Raw genomic sequence first — 19,421 nt, 5'->3', positions numbered from 1 at the left:
ACTCAACTAAACTCGACTAAACACGAAGCAAAGCGGTCGTGGTGCGGTCGGCGGCTCACCTTGAAGAACGCCATGGTGGCCCCGTCCTCCACCACGCCGTACTCGATCTTGGTCTGCTTGGCGAGGTCGTCCGCCGAGTCGATGGGCGACTCCATCCGCTCCACGGTGAGGAAGGCCGCCAGGTTGGCCGTGTACGAGGAGATGATGATGAGCGTGAAGAACCACCAGATCCCGCCCACGATCCGGGTGGACAAGGCTTTGGGCATGAGCTCAGAGCCTGGGCAGAAAGGGGTGCAGAGGAGGGGGTGAGGGACGGGTGCAGCTTTGGGCCTGAGGCGGGAGGGGGGACGCTCACCCACGCCGGGGGGAGGGGCAGAGAGGTCCGAGTGGACAGCAGCATGGAGAGGTCAAAGGTGAAAGGCCTAATGTCCACGGAGTGATTTCTTAAAGAGTTTAGTGTGAGTACTTTTGTTCCTCTTTGTGTACGTTTGACCTGCATTTGACCCGCTCCTAAACCACAGAAACCTGTATGATAATAGTATTAAAATGAAATAATAATAATAATAACATAAATAAATAATGATAATAATAAAATGATAAAAACGAATACAAAAATAAATAATCATAATAAATATCAGTAATAATGAAATGATAATAAATAATGGTAATAATAATTTGAAACAAAAACTGTAAAAATAATAATAAAAATAAATAATTATTAAAACAATTAATTATAATAAAAATCAGTAATAATGAAATGATAATAAATAATGATAATAATAATATAAAACAAAAACTGTAAAATAAAAATAATAATAGAAATAACAATAATAAAAGTAAATAATCATGATGAAAATTAGTAGTAATAAAATGATAATAAATATCGATACTGATACTAATAATTTAAAACAAAAACTGTAAAATAAAAATAATAATGAAAATAACAATAATAAAAGTAAATAATCATAATAAAAATCAGTAATAATGTAATAATAATAAATAATGATAATAATAATAATTTAAAACAAAAATGTAAAAATAATACAACGAAAATAAATAATCATGATAAAAATAAGTAATAATAAAATAATAATAAATGATGACAAAGTGAATAAGAATTTAAAACAAAAACTGTAAAAATAAAATACAAATAATAATACAAATAATAATAATAAGTGTAAAGAAAGTTATTGAAAGGCAGTTTTGAAAAGATGAGTTTTCTGTTTTTTAAATATTGTCAGTGTGGCAGTGAGTCTCTGATGTTTGTCTAAACCGTCCACACTTTTTTTTTAAATTGAGGACTGTCATTGAAACGTGGGCGATAACACAATTTTTTTAAATTGTCAGTACCAGAAGCTTTTGGGGGAACGTTTATTGGTCTAACCTCGTGCGAAGGCATTTTAATGAATATATATGTATAAAATCACACAAAACAATTCAGAAACGACCCTAACCAGCCTAATTCAAGCCGAGCCTTAAAATGTACACATGGTTCGTTGCATGACAAATTTTTCGCTCCAAAGATAATTGTCTCCCCAGACCCTGCAATCTGCCTGAAAACTTAAAAAAACGAGTTACACAATTAATGCTATGAGGCCAACAATGTGTTAATCAGTATTGATATCAGCATAACAGTAACAACACCCACATTTGGGTCAATATCGATATATCAATACTTCGATATCAGTACTCCCATCTAGAGCGGGAAACCACAGAGCTACTGTGACTTATTTTAAAAACACAAGGAGAACAAAAAGGTCCAATTGAAGTAAGTGTGAACTTACACCAGGAACTATCAAGGACTCGATCAGGTATTACCTCGGAAAAAAAAGAACATGTCTGACTAAAACTTGGGACTAACTGCTCAGACTGTTTTACTTCATGACTAAAACTCTCTCAAACAAAACAAAAAGTCAAAAAAAATCCAAAGTATAATGTCAGGGAAAGCTCGTGTAATGCTTTGGGCTGCTGTAGATATAATCCTTTTACATGTCGGTTTCTCGGCGTTGTACAAGAATCCGCTGCTTGTCTGTCAGAGTGTTCACACTAAACCTGCCTCGGGGCCTTGTTTGGGTCCAACACAGACAGTGATGGATGAAACTCATAGGAAAACTTCTCATATTAAGACTTTAGTTTAAGTTAGACTTCAGCCGCAGAAGTTCAAATCTTGTCAAACCACGAAAAGTCCAAGAGAATCCTGAATCGACTGTGACGTGCGGGCGAATTGTGTCAATACTTGGTTTGTCCACTCCCGGTTCGTGGTGCGATATCTTCAAAGTTAAATCTGATGTTGGTGACTATGTTGGGAAACTTTCTACAGGATCCAATTAACAGGGCTACAATTATCTACATGCTGGTCTAAACCAGAATTAGATCAGGACAAGACCTGGACCAAACCAAGTCTATCAGTAATTCTGGACACCGGGAACCATCCTTGAGCCGATGGAACTGTCTTTGGGCCATTGGAACCATCCTTGAGCCAATGGAACCGTCTTTGGGCCATTGGAACCATCCTTGAGTCAATGGAACCAGCCTTGAGCCATTGGAACCATCCTTGAGCCAATGGAACCATCCTTGAGCCACTGGAACCATCATTGAGCTAATGGAACCATCTTTGGCCCACTGGAACTATCCTTGGGCCACTGAAACCATTCTTGAGCCAATGGAACCATCCTTAAGCTATTGGAACCATCCTTGAGCCAATGGAACCATCCTTGAGCCATTGGAACCATTCTTGAGTCAATGGAACCATCCTTGAGCCATTGGAACCATCCTTGAGCCAATGGAACCATCCTCGAGCCAACGGAACCATCCTTGAGCCATTGGAACCATCCTTGAGCCACTGGAACCATCCTTGAGCCAATGGAACCATCTTTGGCCCACTGGAACTATCCTTGGGCCACTGAAACCATCCTTAAGCCAATGGAACCGTCTTTGGCCTACTGGAACTATCCTTATACATAAAACACTGGTTCTGGTTGGATTCTGATATGAGCCCATTTTAGTCCTGATGTAGTCCTGGACTAGTCTGAGTCAGGTTCCATGTTTAGTCCCAATTTTGAATTGTTGTTTAAGCAAATAAATGCTTCATTAAGCTTTAATTATAGCAATTATTCAACATTCTAATTAGTCATCTCGTTTAACAATAGAAAGAAAGGGGGAAAAATCAAAACAAATATGAAACAGAAACAGTTTTTAATGCTATGTTCTTCATCGTGCATCATTCAAAGGAAAAAAAGGAAAAATCCTGTAATCCTGAATGAGTCCAGAGAAAATGTATGGACTTCCACAACATGTTGGAGCAGTTTCTCGCCTTGATTACCACCTAATGACATCACACGGTGGAACTGTTGAGTGTTATCAGCTCTGGAGAGGGAGAGGACTTTGGAATACTCTTTTGCTAGATTAAATCAAAACTCCTGTTATATTTCAGATTTAAAAACCCAGACTTGAATAAACCGTTCTGAAAGCTAAACACGCAGGGCCTTTAATACAGTCGCCGCTGAGGGTTTCGTCGGTCCGTTCTCTGCCAGAGGTTGATCCCTCGTGGGCGGCTGAGAAGCTGCTTTATGTCGGGGCTTTTCCGCGGAGAGGATTAAGTCATTCTTAAGGCTGGATTTGGCTCATCCGTGATCGGGCCGGGGCGGTTCAGAGGCGGTGCAGAGGAGGTGTAGAAGAGGTGCAGAGGAGGTGCGGATGATGATCAACAAGCTCTGGATTGGATAATTGGATATTGCTCTGATGAAATAGAGTGTGTGCGATGTTGTAGTTTTCCCAGTCCGTTACGCGATCAAAGTCCAGGGATTGGACCTGGTCGACTGGAGTGAGCTGGAGGCGGGGCCATGAGCTGATCCGTAAAGTCGTTGGCGTTTTCGTCGACGTTCCCCGAGAGTTTTCCCATTCGAGATTTCGTAGCGTAGATGTTACACTGCTTTTTGGATCGTAGTAAAAAGGGTAGTAGTTTTGGCGGTGCAACTTCTACTCCAGAGCGACTTATATGTGATATTGTTTGTTATTTTCACAACCACAAGAGGGTGCTCTAGGCTCTAAGCGACGCAGAAGAAGAATCTGCACTTCCTCTTCCTCTGGAGTTTGTGGAGTTGTTTAGAAGTGACACAGAGGAAGAAGAATTCAATGGATTTAGTGATTTGGGGTAAAACTGATACTTTGGTAAACTTGTTAGCATGTTCTTTATGCTATAGTTATCTGAATAACTGTTCATATGTTACGTTAACATACCAGACACTTACCACAGTTCTGTCTGTGCCTCATGTAGCTGAAGGTGTTAGCGTTAGCATACGTACACCTATTCACCATGTTCTCTCATCTGTTGTTGTTTTAAACTGTGTAAAAGATGAAATGTCTGTTCTTGGTCTTGGATTTTATCAAATACATTTCCCTTTAAAAATGTGACTTATACTCCAGTGCGACTTATATGTTTATCTTCTCTATTATGCATTTTTTGGCTGGTGCGACTTATCCTCTAAATACTGTACGTTTTGCCAAAATGTTTACCTCGGCGACCACTAAGGACACTTTGAACAGCAGTTTGGGCCTCTGTAGTACTGGTTTAAAGCTATTCCAGTTTCTATGTGCTGTGTGTGGAAGTGTGGATGTCTCTCCATAATCGATGCCCACTTTGTCCAGTCAAAAACCAACAAAAACATACCGCCTACTTCCTCCAGAGTTCAGTAGACCGCCTTACCTTCGGTCTACGATACAAACTGTCACCAGATCTACAGAACTCTACACAAAAGGTAGCAGAGAGAAGCTGGTTGGGGCCGACTGTCATGTACCCAAGGCAGCGTCACGAGCAGGGGACCGTCCCACAGTGTTCCGGGGGCCGAGCCAGAGGGCCGCACGGGGGCGCTGTGCGGGGCCCCTGACTCTGACCTGCGGCAGTGAACACATCTTCTCAACCAGAACACTCGACGAAGATGAAATACGACCTTCTGTAACCGTGTAAGTTTAATCGTGAATGAACCACATTTGTGCTTCGGTCACGATTCTTTGCTCACGCTTTGATTATTGTGGATCTTAGCATTTAAATCATCGTTTTCAAATAAATACATTAGAAAGATGCCACATGACAAGAAATGTATGAAAAGAGATTTAGACTTTTGGAGATATTAGTAAACATGCCGAAAACCATGCAACTTGCCGAGGATTAGGTTTTAGATTGAGGCAATTCACGGCAAAAATATGTATTTTGAAAGCTTATTTTTTCAGACCAGGGTTTATTCTTTTCATACCTGACCGTTTCTGCTCGCTCGCAGTCTTCTCAGAGCGTTTCGTCGGCTCTTTTACACAGGTTTGGCTTCCGTCTTCACCTGTAGAGGCCGGACGACACTGCGCCATCTGCAGTGCGACTTCCTCAGTACAATATCCCAGGTGCGCGACAGTTAAAACTCCCCTTCGTCTCGGTTTATCGTCCCTTTAGCACGTTTCTGTGCTTCACTCGCCTCCTTTAATCCACGTTTGTCCTGTCCCGCCGACGTTAGCTTCATCCTCCGTCCGTCACGCGAGTCTCCCACTACACGACGCCTCTACTGGCGAAGACGCGTCACAACCGCCATCGCGCGACAACGCTAACGACGACCGCGAGCGAGCAGTCGAAACGCACAGGTATGACTCAACAAAATCTGGTCTGCAAGAAAAATAACCTTTAAAATAAATGATCAGAAGACCGAATAAAGCTGATTGAACTACAGCAAAAAAAAAGGGTCAATAAATGCCTCCTACGCCAGGCAGAAGACCATGCTCCGGGCGGGACACGGCGCCGCGGTCGCCCGTTAGAAAAGGGTGTCGTCTTCCTGAATCGACCATGCAGCTGAGAGGGGTTTAGCGTCAACATTCGTGTGTCGTCGTCCAGTTGAGAAGATGTGGCTTTGGGTTGGAACCGCAGGCAGAGTCAGGGTTTCACTGAGGGCATTCAAACGCACTCATCCCAGGCATTCAGGACACTTACCTGCTCAGGACAAAGACCGGAATTTATTACTGACGGAACGACAAGACGAGCTTCTTTACCGCAGTCAGCTTTGAATATCGTGTTTTCAAAGTTATTTCATCCGTCGATGAGATTAAAATGTAAAAGAATGTTCCCTGAATGGCAGATTCTCAGAGAGACTTAAAGCATGTCATTAAAGCGCCACCAACAGGTCATACTTCTTATCGGACTAAAATGCAGATATTTTTGAATTTAGCTAAAAATCATAATTTTCTATCACTGAATAGCACATTTTTTAGGTTTATAATTTCACTTCCTGTTTGTAATTGATGACATCACGCTAGGAAATTACCCAACAAACACTGGTCAAAAACTCATCTAATGTCACAATTCTTTTAAATGTATTTATTTATTTAGAGGGTCAGAAAAGTTGTTTCTTTGTGTGAATTCTGCATAAACTTTGACTGGAATGAGAAATGTCCCTGGTGTGATGTCACTTCCTGTCATTTTTTACATATTTTTCAACATTTTCTCCACAAATACCTGCTCGATCGGTGTAAAACTATCATTTATATGTACAACAGGTACAAATACACCAAATAAAGTCCAAATTAGAACATCGTAAAAACCTGTCATACGTCACTTTAACTTACTTATTAAGTTATTCATCAGATTTATGCACTGGATCAAGCTCATCATAATTTGCAGTGTAATTATTCTGGCTAATTTCCCCCGAATAACACCTGAATGAAATCGTCCCAAAATGAATCCTTTGTAGTACAGGATAGAGTATAAATACACATGAAGCTGGGACTGTAGGCTTATAATTGATTGATTGATTGATTGATTGATTGAGAATAGTTAATGGAGGAATGGACTGAATATAAGTATTAGCTTTCATTTTTTGTCTCAGATGCCCAGGAGCCTTGAGACCGTTACCTTTTATCAGACATTTGGCAAAAGGGAATGAAAGAAAGAAAGATTTATCTCTGAATTTTAAGGGGTTTAATCTATTTCCACAGAATTTCCTTCCTTTTCATAACGAGGCTAAGCTAGTTTTTGAGCAGACCGAGCGCCAAACGATCACGCCCCCTCATCACGACCGTCCACCGAGCAGCATTTGACCCTTTCGTCCGTCAGTAATAAAACACCGGTGGGGTTTTGAAGTGTTAGAAGCGAGAGGGTTCCCATGCAGTGAGTATTTCCACAGTCAGTCATTCCTCGCATTCGTATCTCTCCACTCCGCCCCATCAGCTCCATGCACAGAGGCCCATGCAGCCCGGGCCAAAGCCAAGGGGCCCCCAGGAGACAGTGGGACCGTGGGGGGGGGGACGGGGTATGGGGAGCTGGGCAGACCGCTGAGGCCACTACCTTGCTGCATGAGAGCTCCGACTCCAAACCAGAAACTATTGAGCAGCGTGAAATTGTTCTCCACCACGTCCGAGTCGGGGTTGCAGGGGTGAGGGTTGTACCACTCGTAGGGACTAAACCTGAGGACACAAACACGCAGACGTTTACGTAAAAGGGCGAGGAAAGAGGGGAGGAAACGAGGAAAGGAGGAAACGAGGGTCGACGTCGCGCCTGGGGAGAAGGTGGGGGAGAAGGAACAGGTTAGACAAACGACGATTATTTACGAGAAGTAATGCAATGCTGAGCAGGGCCGGGTTTCTGTTGTGTTTAGAAGACAAAATGCAATTAATTTAGAAATAACTCTTTGATCCGTCACGTTTTCTCTGTATTTTTTTATCATTTTGCCGCTGTTTTGTAAAATTGTTCTCATGAAAAACCAGTGCAGTGGTGAACAATCTGAATTAAATCAGATAACTCGCATCAGACGAACAGTTTACGTTTGAATAATCAGTCCAGAAATCAGATAATGATCAGATTTTTGGTCTGCATGTGAACATTGTCATTGTAAGATTGAAATATTTAACTTTAAATACGTCTCCTGATTGTAGGTGAACACAAAAATATATATAAAGACATTTAAGGAACGAAGAACGATATTAAAAATGCAAAAATTGACACTATAATTCCAATTTTGTGTTAAGTAAATAACAATAAAGCAAAGATGAATAAATGTTTTGTTTTTTTGAGTCAAGTTTCTATTCTCTATGGAGACAGGCAGGGGCAGAACATTTCAGGAACCCATTGGGCCCACGTACACGTCGCTAATTAAATGATAATTGTTATGTTTTTAAGGAATTAATCAGCTTTTACTTAGTATTTGTAAAGCAATTATACTTATTAAGATAACAATTGATGCTAATATATGCTAATAAGAACTAAAACCTGTTAATGGGAAAAAGAGTTAATGGCTAAATACTTAAAATATGACACAATAGGGAAAAAAATAAAAAATAAAGTGCCCCCTACAGGTCGGACGACTCATTGAACTCAAAAAACATATTTAGAATTTTGCTAAAAAATACAAAATTGTTATCCCGGAATAGCACATTTTTGCCTATTTGTAATTGATGACATCACACTAGTAAATGTCACTTCCTGTCATTTTCTACTGATTTTTCATCGTTTTCTCCACAAATACCTGCTCGATTGGTGTAAAACTATAATTTACATGTACAACAGGTATAAATACACTACATAAAGTCAGATTTAGAAGATCGTAAAAACCTGTCGTATAGGCACTTTAACGAGGACATTATAACCACTAATAAACAGCTAACTCAGCACTTTAGATACTTTTAATCTTTTAGTTAGCGATTATTAAAAACATAAGAATGATCTAGGCTTAATAACAATTTAATTAATACCATAACCTTCAACTTTAAATGCCAAATCATTCTTCATAACTATTTGTTCTCGATTAATTAAGTCTTTGTTGATGCTTCCATAGCTGCGGCAGAACCGTACGCGCAGTGTTGCTACGCGGCTAATCAGCTTACCATCTCTGTTGCCTTTATTAGCAGATTTTTAAGTGGGATTTCTGCCTGAATAACCTATTAGCCTAAACAAAGCCGCGTGCGTGTGATTAGGCGTCGCCGACTCCCCCGTGCCCTTTTTTTCAATCTCGCCGCGAGACAATGGTTCCAGGAGCAGCGTTTTCTTTTTTGGCGGCGCTCGTTCCGCACAAGTGGCCCTCTGGTGGGCGGGGCTGGCGTGGAAAGCGATCCCCCCGTAATTCAATCGCAAAATAAGTTCATTGTCGACGGAGAAAAGCGCTAATAATCCTCGTAATCTTCGAGCGGCGTTAATATTCAAGGCGTCAAACACTTCGCTCGCGTCACTCCACTTCTCCTCCGCTGTCTCCCACTCTTCTTTTCTTCCTTATCCACCCATCTCCTTCTTTCTACCTTCTCCTCTCTCCTCTTCCCCTCTCAACTGTCTTTCCCTACTTTCCTCCTCTCTTTCTCGCTCTCTTCTTCTTCTCTCTTTCCTTCCTCTCCCTCACTTCAGCTCTCCCCTGTTCTCTCTCTCCTCGCATCTACTCATTCCCTCTCTTTCCTCTCTTAACTCTTATCCTCTTCCCATCTCTTCTTCCCTCTTTGCTTCTCGCACGTCTCACTTCCTCCTCTCTCTTACTCCCGCCTCCCTCTCTCCTCACCCCTCTGCTCTGCTCTTTCTCTCTCCTCCTCTCTTCTGTCTTCAAATCTTTTCTTCCTTATCCACCCATTTTCTCTCCACTACTGTCCTCCTCCTCTCTCCTCCTCCCTGCTCAACTGTCTTTTTCTCCTCCTCCTTTTGTCCCTTCTCTCCTCCCTTCTTCTCTCCCTCATTTTGTCCCTTCTCTCCTCCTCCTCCTTTTGTCCCTTCTCCTCTCCCTCAGTTTGTCCCTTCTCTCCTCCCTTCTCCTCCTCCTCCTCCTTTTGTCCCTTCTCCCCTCCTTCTCCTCTCCCTCAGTTTGTCCCTTCTCTCCTCCCTTCTCCTCCTCCTCCTCCTCCTTTTGTCCCTTCTCTCCTCCCTTCTCCTCCTCCTCCTCCTTTTGTCCCTTCTCTCCTCCCTTCTCTCCTCCCTTCTCTCCTCCCTTCTCTCCTCCCTCCTCCTCTAGCCGAGCACGTTCCCATGTGTTTGTGTTTGAATAAAAGTGACATTACATTAGCGGAGGTCGATTGGGCCACAATTAAGAGCCCTGACCTGATTTGCGGCAGCAGCGGAGGAAGAGGAGGAAGAGGATGAGGAAGAGGAGGAGAAGAGGAAGAGGATGAGGAAGAGGAGGAGAAGGAGAGTGATAGTGACACAAGCCATCGAACAAGAGCCGGACTAATCAAAGCCGAGTACATTACGGGACTCGTCTCAGAGCGGACCTTTTCGACGCCGTGGAAGTCACAAGCGATAACCCTGATGTGGCGATAACGTCTGAGCCAACGGCAGCGCAAGGAGGCAAACCCAACGCCGGAGTCACGCCGCACAACACGCCGCGCACAACACGCCGCGCACAACACGCCGCGCACAACACGCCGCGCACAACACGCCGCGCACAACACGCCGCGCGCGCAACACGCAACAGCATCATCCACAACTCTGAATCAACACAGTAAAATAACTACTCTTCGATTCGATTTTCCTGTCTGAAATAACCCACAGAATGCTTTGCAAAATTGTGCGTCGCTGCTCTTGCTAATCCACTCATTTGGTTTGGCTCATTTGGGCCGACACGTGCTCATCGTGTGGCATTGCATTGTGGTAATCCGTCAACATATACGATAAATAAAGCTCGGGCAAACGCACTTACTTTGATGTTTTAACGATCGTGTCACTGTGTTCAGCAACGCAAAGGGATCGTCGGCGAACGATTTAAGTTATACAAAAATGTCTATTGTAGGTAAGACGGTAGCGCAAGAGTGTAACGCTTCGGTTTGCCACGTGTGAAAGTAACGCCGCCCGACACTTCGCTCGCTCACGGGCTTTGAACGACGCTCCTTCACGACGTTGGAGTGCGCTCTGTTTTTCCCTCCGGCGATCGTTTTCAAACACACGTCCGCGCTTTGTTTTCAAACACATGTCCGTCTCCTCCTTCACATTTATCAGTCATCTCCGCGCCGCCATTGTCGCCGCGCGTTCGCCGCATTGTTAACCAATCTCCATGGCAACGACAGGGCCATCTACGTTTGATTGAGTTTGGCGACGCGAGGAAGCAGGATCTCAGGGAAAGCCGACAAATACGCCGTGAATCTCGCTCGGGGGGTCGAGGCGGGACGCGTCTTTTGTGGTCCGGACGCCGTCTCTTTATCATCGGGACGAAGTTACTCCGTCAGACCCAGTGTTCGGACTGTATTTTAACATTGCACATCAGCGTTTTCCTCCGTGCGTCTTTGTGCAGTGCGTTTAAAGGTTATCGTTCGTTTATTTTTTTTCTTCGCACGAAATGTCCCGGCCCAAAAGAAGAAGAAGAAATCGGCCCAAAGAGATGGAAGGAAAACCACTAAACAAATGTAATTCTACTGAAGTTAATGTTTATTCTAAAATAGCCTGATTTTGATTAAATGTATTAAATACCAGAAGCTTATCTGGTTTCTCCGCAGCAATTTTATTTGTATTGATAATTTAGAACAAGTTAAGGCAAAACTTAAGGCCAGGGGGCCGGATCAGGCACTCCAAAAGATTTAATCCGGCCCCCGACACGTCTTCTAAATATCAAAATGTATATGATTTGTTTACTGGTTTAATTCTGGGTCAGTTTTGGCAGTAGTTACTCGTTTGGACCTGGTTTGGTCTTAGTCTAGCCCTTGTTTAGTCTGGGTTGGCCCTGGTTCAGACCCGGTTGGTAAATCCTCTCGTTCGAATTGAATCCTGGTTCGATACTCGATTGGCAGAACCAGTTTTTCAGAGCGATGTTGGCATTTGTTTTTTATCCTTATTGAAACAGATCGAGTGGGAAACATATGTAATGTAGATATTTTGTGGGATGATGTTAAAGCGGAAAAATGGGCGACAAAACTGACTAACTTTTGTCCGTGGAGTTATTGCTTTGCTAAACTTTCTACGATAAACTGGGGAGTGAAAGTAGTTTCTATGTTGTTGCTCTGACTGTGCAGCGCTGAGCTAGCCTGTTGGCTAACGGTAGGGGGCGATAAAGGCCACTTAAACCTGACCCACAACAATTCATGGACTCAAAAAGATGTAATTTAAGGAGCGAAAGGTAATCAAATCCATTATGTGTGATCCCAGGGTATACATCAGGGATAAATGTGCACTTTTACTTTTGTTTATCATTTTTCTATAACAATTTACTTGATTTTCTGGTTTTAGATGTCAGGTAAAAACTAAATACAAGGCAGAGTTGTTGTTTGCATCGTATTTCTTTCACTTTTTAGATGTGTTTTGAGCTCTAACAGGAGAAAATCCCCATTGATATTAATGCAGTTTTGCCACCCACTGCTAAAACCTCTATATCATTGAAAAAGCTTTAATTTATCACAGGCTAAAGTCCTTTCGATTCAAATGGTAACCTGAACTGGAAGAGCTGCTGTCGCCCGACTCATTTGAGCCCCTACATCACAATAAAACCTGAATATCTTGTCCAAACCGCTCCCTAATCCACTTTCTCCTCTGTCGTTCCCGAGACAATCCAACAACATGGCCGCCCGCGCTTGCTAACAGGCTTTGTTATTCTAATGGTGTTAGCGTAGCCGCGAACTCGTCTGTGTAGTTCAAGGACCTGGAAACGCCTCGCTCGCCGTTTCTTCAGACAAACCTTGAACCTGAATCAATCCTCGTCTCTTTTCTCACCTCGGATTCGCCCGGCTTGTCAGTTTTCAAAGAGGCGGATTGGTTCGGTCAGCCGCGGGCGCGACATCGGCGACTTTTGCACTCGGCGACGCCACTTTGTTTCCACCGTTCAAACGCCAATTACCGCGCGCCACAAACGTGAAGTAGTCGCTGGGTCGCTGCAGACGAGGTGTGGAACTTTTTAATATGCTTGTTTATGGTTGCACAGCTAAGTAATCACAGCTAAAAACAGTTAATTATACGACAGTAATAGTTCTACTCGGGCCGATTGTTTTAATAGTCGACGAGTCAAAAGATTATTTCAACTGTACTTTTTGAATGATCAACCAAATTAAGGACAACATATGTGAGTGAAGACTTAGAGAGAATATGCATAAATAAAGTGTATTATTGATAAAAAAAAAATATATATATATATATATATATATATATATATAATTATATTTTTAATTGTTCTATGTTGCCAAAGCCAAAGCAAGTTCCTTATTTTTAATCCTGCTCATTGACAATGGCAATAAAGATTTTCTGATTCAGATTCATTTTATTTGTATTTTTAATTATGTTTTAACATCTGTATTTGATAATGCCTTTGCCTTTATTATAAAAAAAAAATTACAATATTTTTGTAGGTGTTTTTGTGGATTCTGTACGGACCGGAATTCCCTTTAATCAAAATATGACTATAATAAAAAAAAGTAAAGTTAAATATATTTTATACTTAAAAAGTCCCAATTAGTATATTAATTGTTGCCGCCCTATTTTTCACACAACAAATGTATTGAAATTATTTTTTAATACATTTTTTCAAGTGACATTTCGTTACTTTGTGCTACAGGTATAAGTTTTGTTGATCGAATCAAGTCTTTATTTTACAAGTCTCAAACCTTTGGCCAAGTCAAGTCCTCTTAGCATTTCAAATCCTTTCAAGTCCAAACACCAAACGACTGATTACATGGCATTTTCGCCACTTATATTACATGTTTTTCTAATTTAAGATATCCTGGTAACAAATTAAGAAGTGCAGGGCCATGTTCCAGTGTGTTACGTTTAAATTATACATCAAATAGTCATAAGTTACAGGGCTTCAAGAACTCAAAATCATAATTAAGTCCCATCTATAGCAACTCCACACCTCTGATATAAAGCCTTTAGAACTATATCAACTAAAACCACTCACTCAAACTGCTTATTAGTGTCAACCTAACCAATAACAGCACAAACTAATATTGAAATAAAACACCGACAGACACATCGGCGGTCGGCGTTGCAGTGCTGAACCTCGTGCTCTTCGCCATTGTTGTTCTCACGTGGAACGGTGAAAATGGGAGCGTGGACGCCTGGAGCTGGAAACTGGATTTTAGATCACGGGAAAGACGAGAGGAAAGGATGCGACACACAGCTTAACCTCGCTCCCCCGCTGCCATTTTGATCCAATTACGCGGCCACACGTTATCGGAGGTCATCGGCGCTTCGTCGGAGAGACTCTGAACAAGGTCACCGCGGAGATAAGCGTCGCGGCAAAATGGGAAGCGGCCCGACGGACAAAGACGCGTTTATCTGAGAGAAGAAGGGAGGGCGGGGCCGAGAGATGAGAGATACGCCAATGTCACGGGAGACGACACGCGGCGAGGCGGCGAGGGTGATTGACAGGTGGAGGGGCGAGTGACAGCAGGTTATCTCAGCGCCGGGTGTAACCAGGTTTGAATACTGACAACGTGCATAATGGAAATGCGGTTAAAGAAGAAGGGTTTTTATGTCTATTTGACTTCAGCACTGCCCGTTCACTGTTGTCAATCATGTTTTATCAATAATGAAACTTCAGCACAAACTAGAACTTGATTTTGAATGTTTTTTTTTAATGTTGCCGGCTGAGGCTTTGCTGACAGGTGCAATTTCCATCCAGAAAATAATCATTATCATAATAATTATAACAGTATCTTATGCTAATTTAACCAAAGTTGTGTTTCAAGTGATCCGTGCACGTTTGAGTGATCCTAAAATTCTGATGGTTAATTTGTGTTTTATTACCATCACTTTTATTTTACACTGAATTTATGTCATTACATGTTTTGCATTTGAATTATGTAAACATAATTTTTTAAACATCCAATCAAGTAAGAAATATTCTTTAAAAAAATAAAATAAAATCATGTTCATGTTTAATCATTTTTAAATTGAATGAATATTTTTTTACTTTATTGGATGTTTAAAAAAAAATCACTTCACATAATTCAAATGCAAAAAAAATGAATTACATAAATTCAGTGTAAAATAAAAGTGTTGGTAATAAAACACAAATTAACCATCATAGTTTTAGGATCACTCGAAACACAACTTTGAGTGTGTGAATTAGCATTGGATATTATTATTATTATTATTATTATTATTATTATTATTATCATCATCTGGATGGAAATTGCACCTGTCAGCCAAGCCTCAGCCTCCAAAAACATTCAAAATTCAAGTTCTAGTTTGTGTTGAAGTTTCACAAACATTATTGATAAAACATGATTGACAAAGTCGATAACGGGCAGTGCTGAAGTCAAAGATACATTCTGTGTACAAAGAAAAGCTTTGGTAAAAACCCCACAAAATAACTTTCATATAAAGCGCCACAGCTCTGTTACAGGTACAGACGCTTTCTGGAGGAGGGGCTGAAACAGGGAAGTGTGCTCCAGTAGCCCCCGTTCATCTGCTCATCCGAGGAGAAGGAGCGAGACTGTTCTATAGCTAAAAACTGCAGGAATCAATCAAAAAACACTATGGGCACGCAAGGACCATTAGCACTGCAAGAAGGTTAAAAGCTCTGAAAAGTCGATTTTATGATGATATAGGCCCTTTAAACAAACATTTTTTTTCAGTTTTTAAATGTATAAACAAAACAAAAACACAGAACACAACAGAAACTGACCAGAGGGTGAAAAAAAAAAAAAAAAAAAATTATGGCAAATTAAAATTCAAATAAAAGTCCCAAATAGTTCAAAAAATCTTTCAAAATTGTCTATTTCCAAATTAAGTCTGAATGTCATTTTTTCCATTTGTTTCATGTCCGTTTCTATGTTCGTAGAGCAGTTGTTTTCAGACAGAAGTCAGCAAACGTATTTATTTTTATTAAGTCGTTTTAGAGCAACGTTATGAAATAATGATCCACGGATTGCACAGAATATACAGCCAAAATACTTTAGGCTGCGCGATATGTCACTACTATGCCGGCTGCTCGTCGTCATGGGTACTACAGAGGTTACACAGTGGCATCTTTAAGTATATAAGTTTAGTAAGTATACAGTGGTAGCCCCGGGATCAACCTGCGTCTACGGCAGCCATCGCCCTGTCAATAGTTCGACTCTAACCGCGACGGTCTTGGGTTCGACTCCCAAATTGGACCGCATTGTCTTGACTCTGCATGTTCTCCCCATGTCAGCGCCACCTATCTCCATTACCTCCAAAACCACGAGGAGCAAAGTGGGCGCACAGCGGGTTCCGGACGACATCTGATCGGCGCAATTAAGTTTCGTAGCTTGCGTGTTCACTTTACCTCGTTTAACCTGCCAGCACGTAACATCCCCGAGCTTTAGCATGAATAAAACACTCCTCTGTGACTAATAAAACGAGGGATACGCTTTTAACACAAGCACTTATCACCAGGCGCAGACAGAAGGAGACAGAAGGAGCCGAGTCGGTCTTTTGACGTGCGGGAAAATGAGCGAAGATTTAACGCGCCCCCGATTCCCGAGCGGGAGCTAAAAGAGCGCCGCGAACGTCAGGATCCCGGGACGTTGGGATAAAGAGGTGAATATTTGGCACAATGGCCTGATAAGCGTCGCTAAGCCATCGCTATCGGCGCTGGTTCGGGTCGCCGCGGAGGAGGCGAGTCACCGAAGTGGAACGAGGCGCTTTAAGGGAGATTTGAGAAACGTTTTTAGACGTTTGTGTGACGGTCGTGACACATGCGTAGGCCGTTTTATACCATTTAATGAGGCTGTAGTTTAAAAATGAGCTGGAGTTCGGGACACACATTATGAGGCAGGATTTATGTGTGATTAATATGTCGTAATCGCTCTAATTACTGGGGTTATCGGTGACACTTTATTTAAAAAAACGAAATTAGCCTTAATAAAGCATGAAGAAACACTTAATACATAATAAACAAATAGTTAGTATAATAATCAAAAACAAGAAGACTGATTCAGGCTTAGTAACTACTTAATTAATGTATGGATTTAAGTAGTAGTAGTAAGTGTGTTCAAGTATTTATTAAACTTGAACACACTTAGTAAACTATTAAAGCTATTAAAATTACAAATTGTGAGCGGATTGTACTTAAAAAAAAAAAAAACTTTTAAATCTTCTCTATTTGTGGTTTTCAGATTTATGATGATTGTTTACATTGTATAACCCAATGTAATGATCTCAATCCACTGGCACAGATCAAAGTGAAGGGTCCGTGCTCCGCCTGCTCGTCTCCATGGAGATATTATAGCCTGTAAACTTATACATCCTGGACTTGTTTCATTCTAGGTGTTTTCTTGTGTACAAATACCTGAAAAAGAGAGACACTGTCCCTTTAAATAATGTATTGTCTTGCTACGGTTGTATTATTCACAAAACGTTGGTTGTAGGAAGAAGTCCACACGTTTAGCTAATATAGTGCGTTTGGTGATCTAAATTACCACAAAATGATCACATATTTTTGTTTTGGATATACTTTTAAAAAAAAAAATACTTATAATTTGGTCGCACTTCCAATTTTCAAATATGACGGCCAAATTTTGACAAAGCAAAAACATACATTTCTAATATTTATCAATGTTAACGTTAGCATAGTTAGCATAAGTGGTGAGTTAACCTTCAAATACGAATGCCAAATGTTGACATACCAGAGAACATGAATGTGTAGCCTAGCGTTAGCAACATTTATTATTATTGTTAGCATTAGCATAGTTAGCATAAGAGGTGGGTTAACCTTCAAATATGAAGGCTAACTGTTGACATTACGGAAAACATACATTGGTACCATAGCATTAGCAACATTTATTATTACTACCGTTAGCATAGTTAGCATAAGTGGTAACTTTCCAATGCGAAGGCTAAATGTTGACATCACAGAAACCATAAATTTGTAGCCTAGCATTAGCAACAATTAATATTGTTATTGTTAGAATTAGCATATGGTAGGTTAACTTTCAAGTGTCAAATATTGACATTACAGATAACATACATTTGTAACAGGAGTGAAATTTAGCGTTAGCATGTTTAACGTCTGTGGTGGGTTGGACCTGGGAAGCTAATCTGACGCTAGCAGCTTGTTTTGGGGCCCATTCAGACAGGCAGGCACTCGGACCAGCACAGACACACATAGATCCAATGTGCAACGTACAAAAAGACATGTTTAAGTGTAGAGTGAGTCTGAAGCTGCAGGGCTGAGTCTGCGAGCGGTGAGTCTGGGAGCGGCGCTGAAGCGTCTCGAAGGGTTTGGTGAAAAAAGGGCATTTGCAAAAGACAAAAGCTGAACAAAGACTGCATTTCCGGGCTGCAAAACAACTGGAATTCAACCAGTGATGCTAAAACAAAGTGGGCCTAGTTGTAAATTTAAAACTATTTGTGTTAGATTTAAATATATTTTTGGTAATTTTACGAGGAATGTTCCACAATATGACATTAAACGTATCGCTCTAGCATTTATTTCATTATGTGTATTTTATTGCTCAAAATACCTGTGAGTCCTGAGTTTGGGGAGTAAAAAATACATTTACAGTAGTAGAAGTTGTTTGTTAGAAAATGGGCTGATTTTAATTTGAAAGTTTAAAATTGCATAAAAGTATGATGACAGAATACAAGATTGATAATTTTTCTATATCAATCTTGTATCTATATGTCTGTTTCTATATAAGTAGCAGTGTCGACGAATCCTTAACGATACTCATCACTACTCTCCACAGATCTGAGCTGTAAATTGGCCAAGTGTTTAAAGTTTAATGCCATATTGTTGAACATTTAGTTAAAGGTCTATCCATACATATATACACATAAACATGGGAAAGCAGGTAGCGAATCTTTGGAACCGTGTAAATAAAAAAAGTTTATTTTTTGACTCGGTATAAAAAGTATTCTCTCCATTCCCTGCATACATATTTTGACAGACTAGACTTTTATTTTGGCGAGTGCTGTGTTGCCCGCAGGTGAAATGCCCACCCACAAACATCTGGATGGCAGTTTCAGTTTTATGTGGCAATCTACAGCACTTCCTCGTCCAAAAACACGGCGATAATCACAGCTCGGATCAGTGCGGAGAAGGAGTTTGTCTGCAAATATTAACAATCCTGTCTATTAAGCCTACTAACCTCAACACGTAACATCCTTCAATGGTATTCGCAATGTTTATCTATCTGACCACTCACTACCGGGCCTTAAATTAGTTCATGGTTCCTTTGTAATTGATTCAAAACATTAAAACGATGTCATCGATTTGTCCGGTCGACAGAAGTAAATTTCCTTCAGCGATGGAGCCGACCTGGACGACTGAGAAACGTGGCACTGAGTTACCCACAGGTGGAGAGGGAACCTGCAGATGACTTTGATCAATACAGTGAGACGTTTGTTCAATCGACAGGGTTCCATTGTCTTGTGCCATAACTTAAATGTAATGTAATCGTACACGTTGAATTTAAAAAAAACAAAACACCTTATTTCACCAAACGCTTCGAGACCCTCGTGTTTCCCTTTGACGTACAGCTGTGGAGTGGCATGCATCAGTCACAGAGGAGAGAGAGAAAGAGAGGAAGAG

General features: G+C 41.1%; 1 protein-coding gene across 4 annotated transcripts in view; it reads right to left on the bottom strand.

The window, feature by feature from the left end:
• The window catches only part of grik2 (glutamate receptor, ionotropic, kainate 2), a 472,281-nt gene that overhangs the window by 84,636 nt on the left and 368,224 nt on the right, over positions 1–19,421 (bottom strand). For all 4 annotated transcript variants that reach the window (XM_072460039.1, XM_072460040.1, XM_072460041.1 and 1 more), the window contains exons 12-13: positions 7,319–7,437; positions 60–277 (exon numbers count right to left, since the gene is read on the bottom strand). In XM_072460039.1, the coding sequence (XP_072316140.1) occupies positions 60–277; positions 7,319–7,437 (337 nt within the window). The remainder of the gene's footprint in view (positions 1–59; positions 278–7,318; positions 7,438–19,421) is intronic.

The sequence above is a fragment of the Eucyclogobius newberryi genome, unplaced genomic scaffold (genome assembly GCF_026437365.1).
Source record: "Eucyclogobius newberryi isolate DKJ021-1_F unplaced genomic scaffold, fEucNew1.0.hap1 SCAF_3, whole genome shotgun sequence".
NCBI classification, from domain to species: Eukaryota; Metazoa; Chordata; class Actinopteri; order Gobiiformes; family Gobiidae; genus Eucyclogobius; species Eucyclogobius newberryi.
This window is presented reverse-complemented; position numbering and strand designations above follow the sequence as displayed.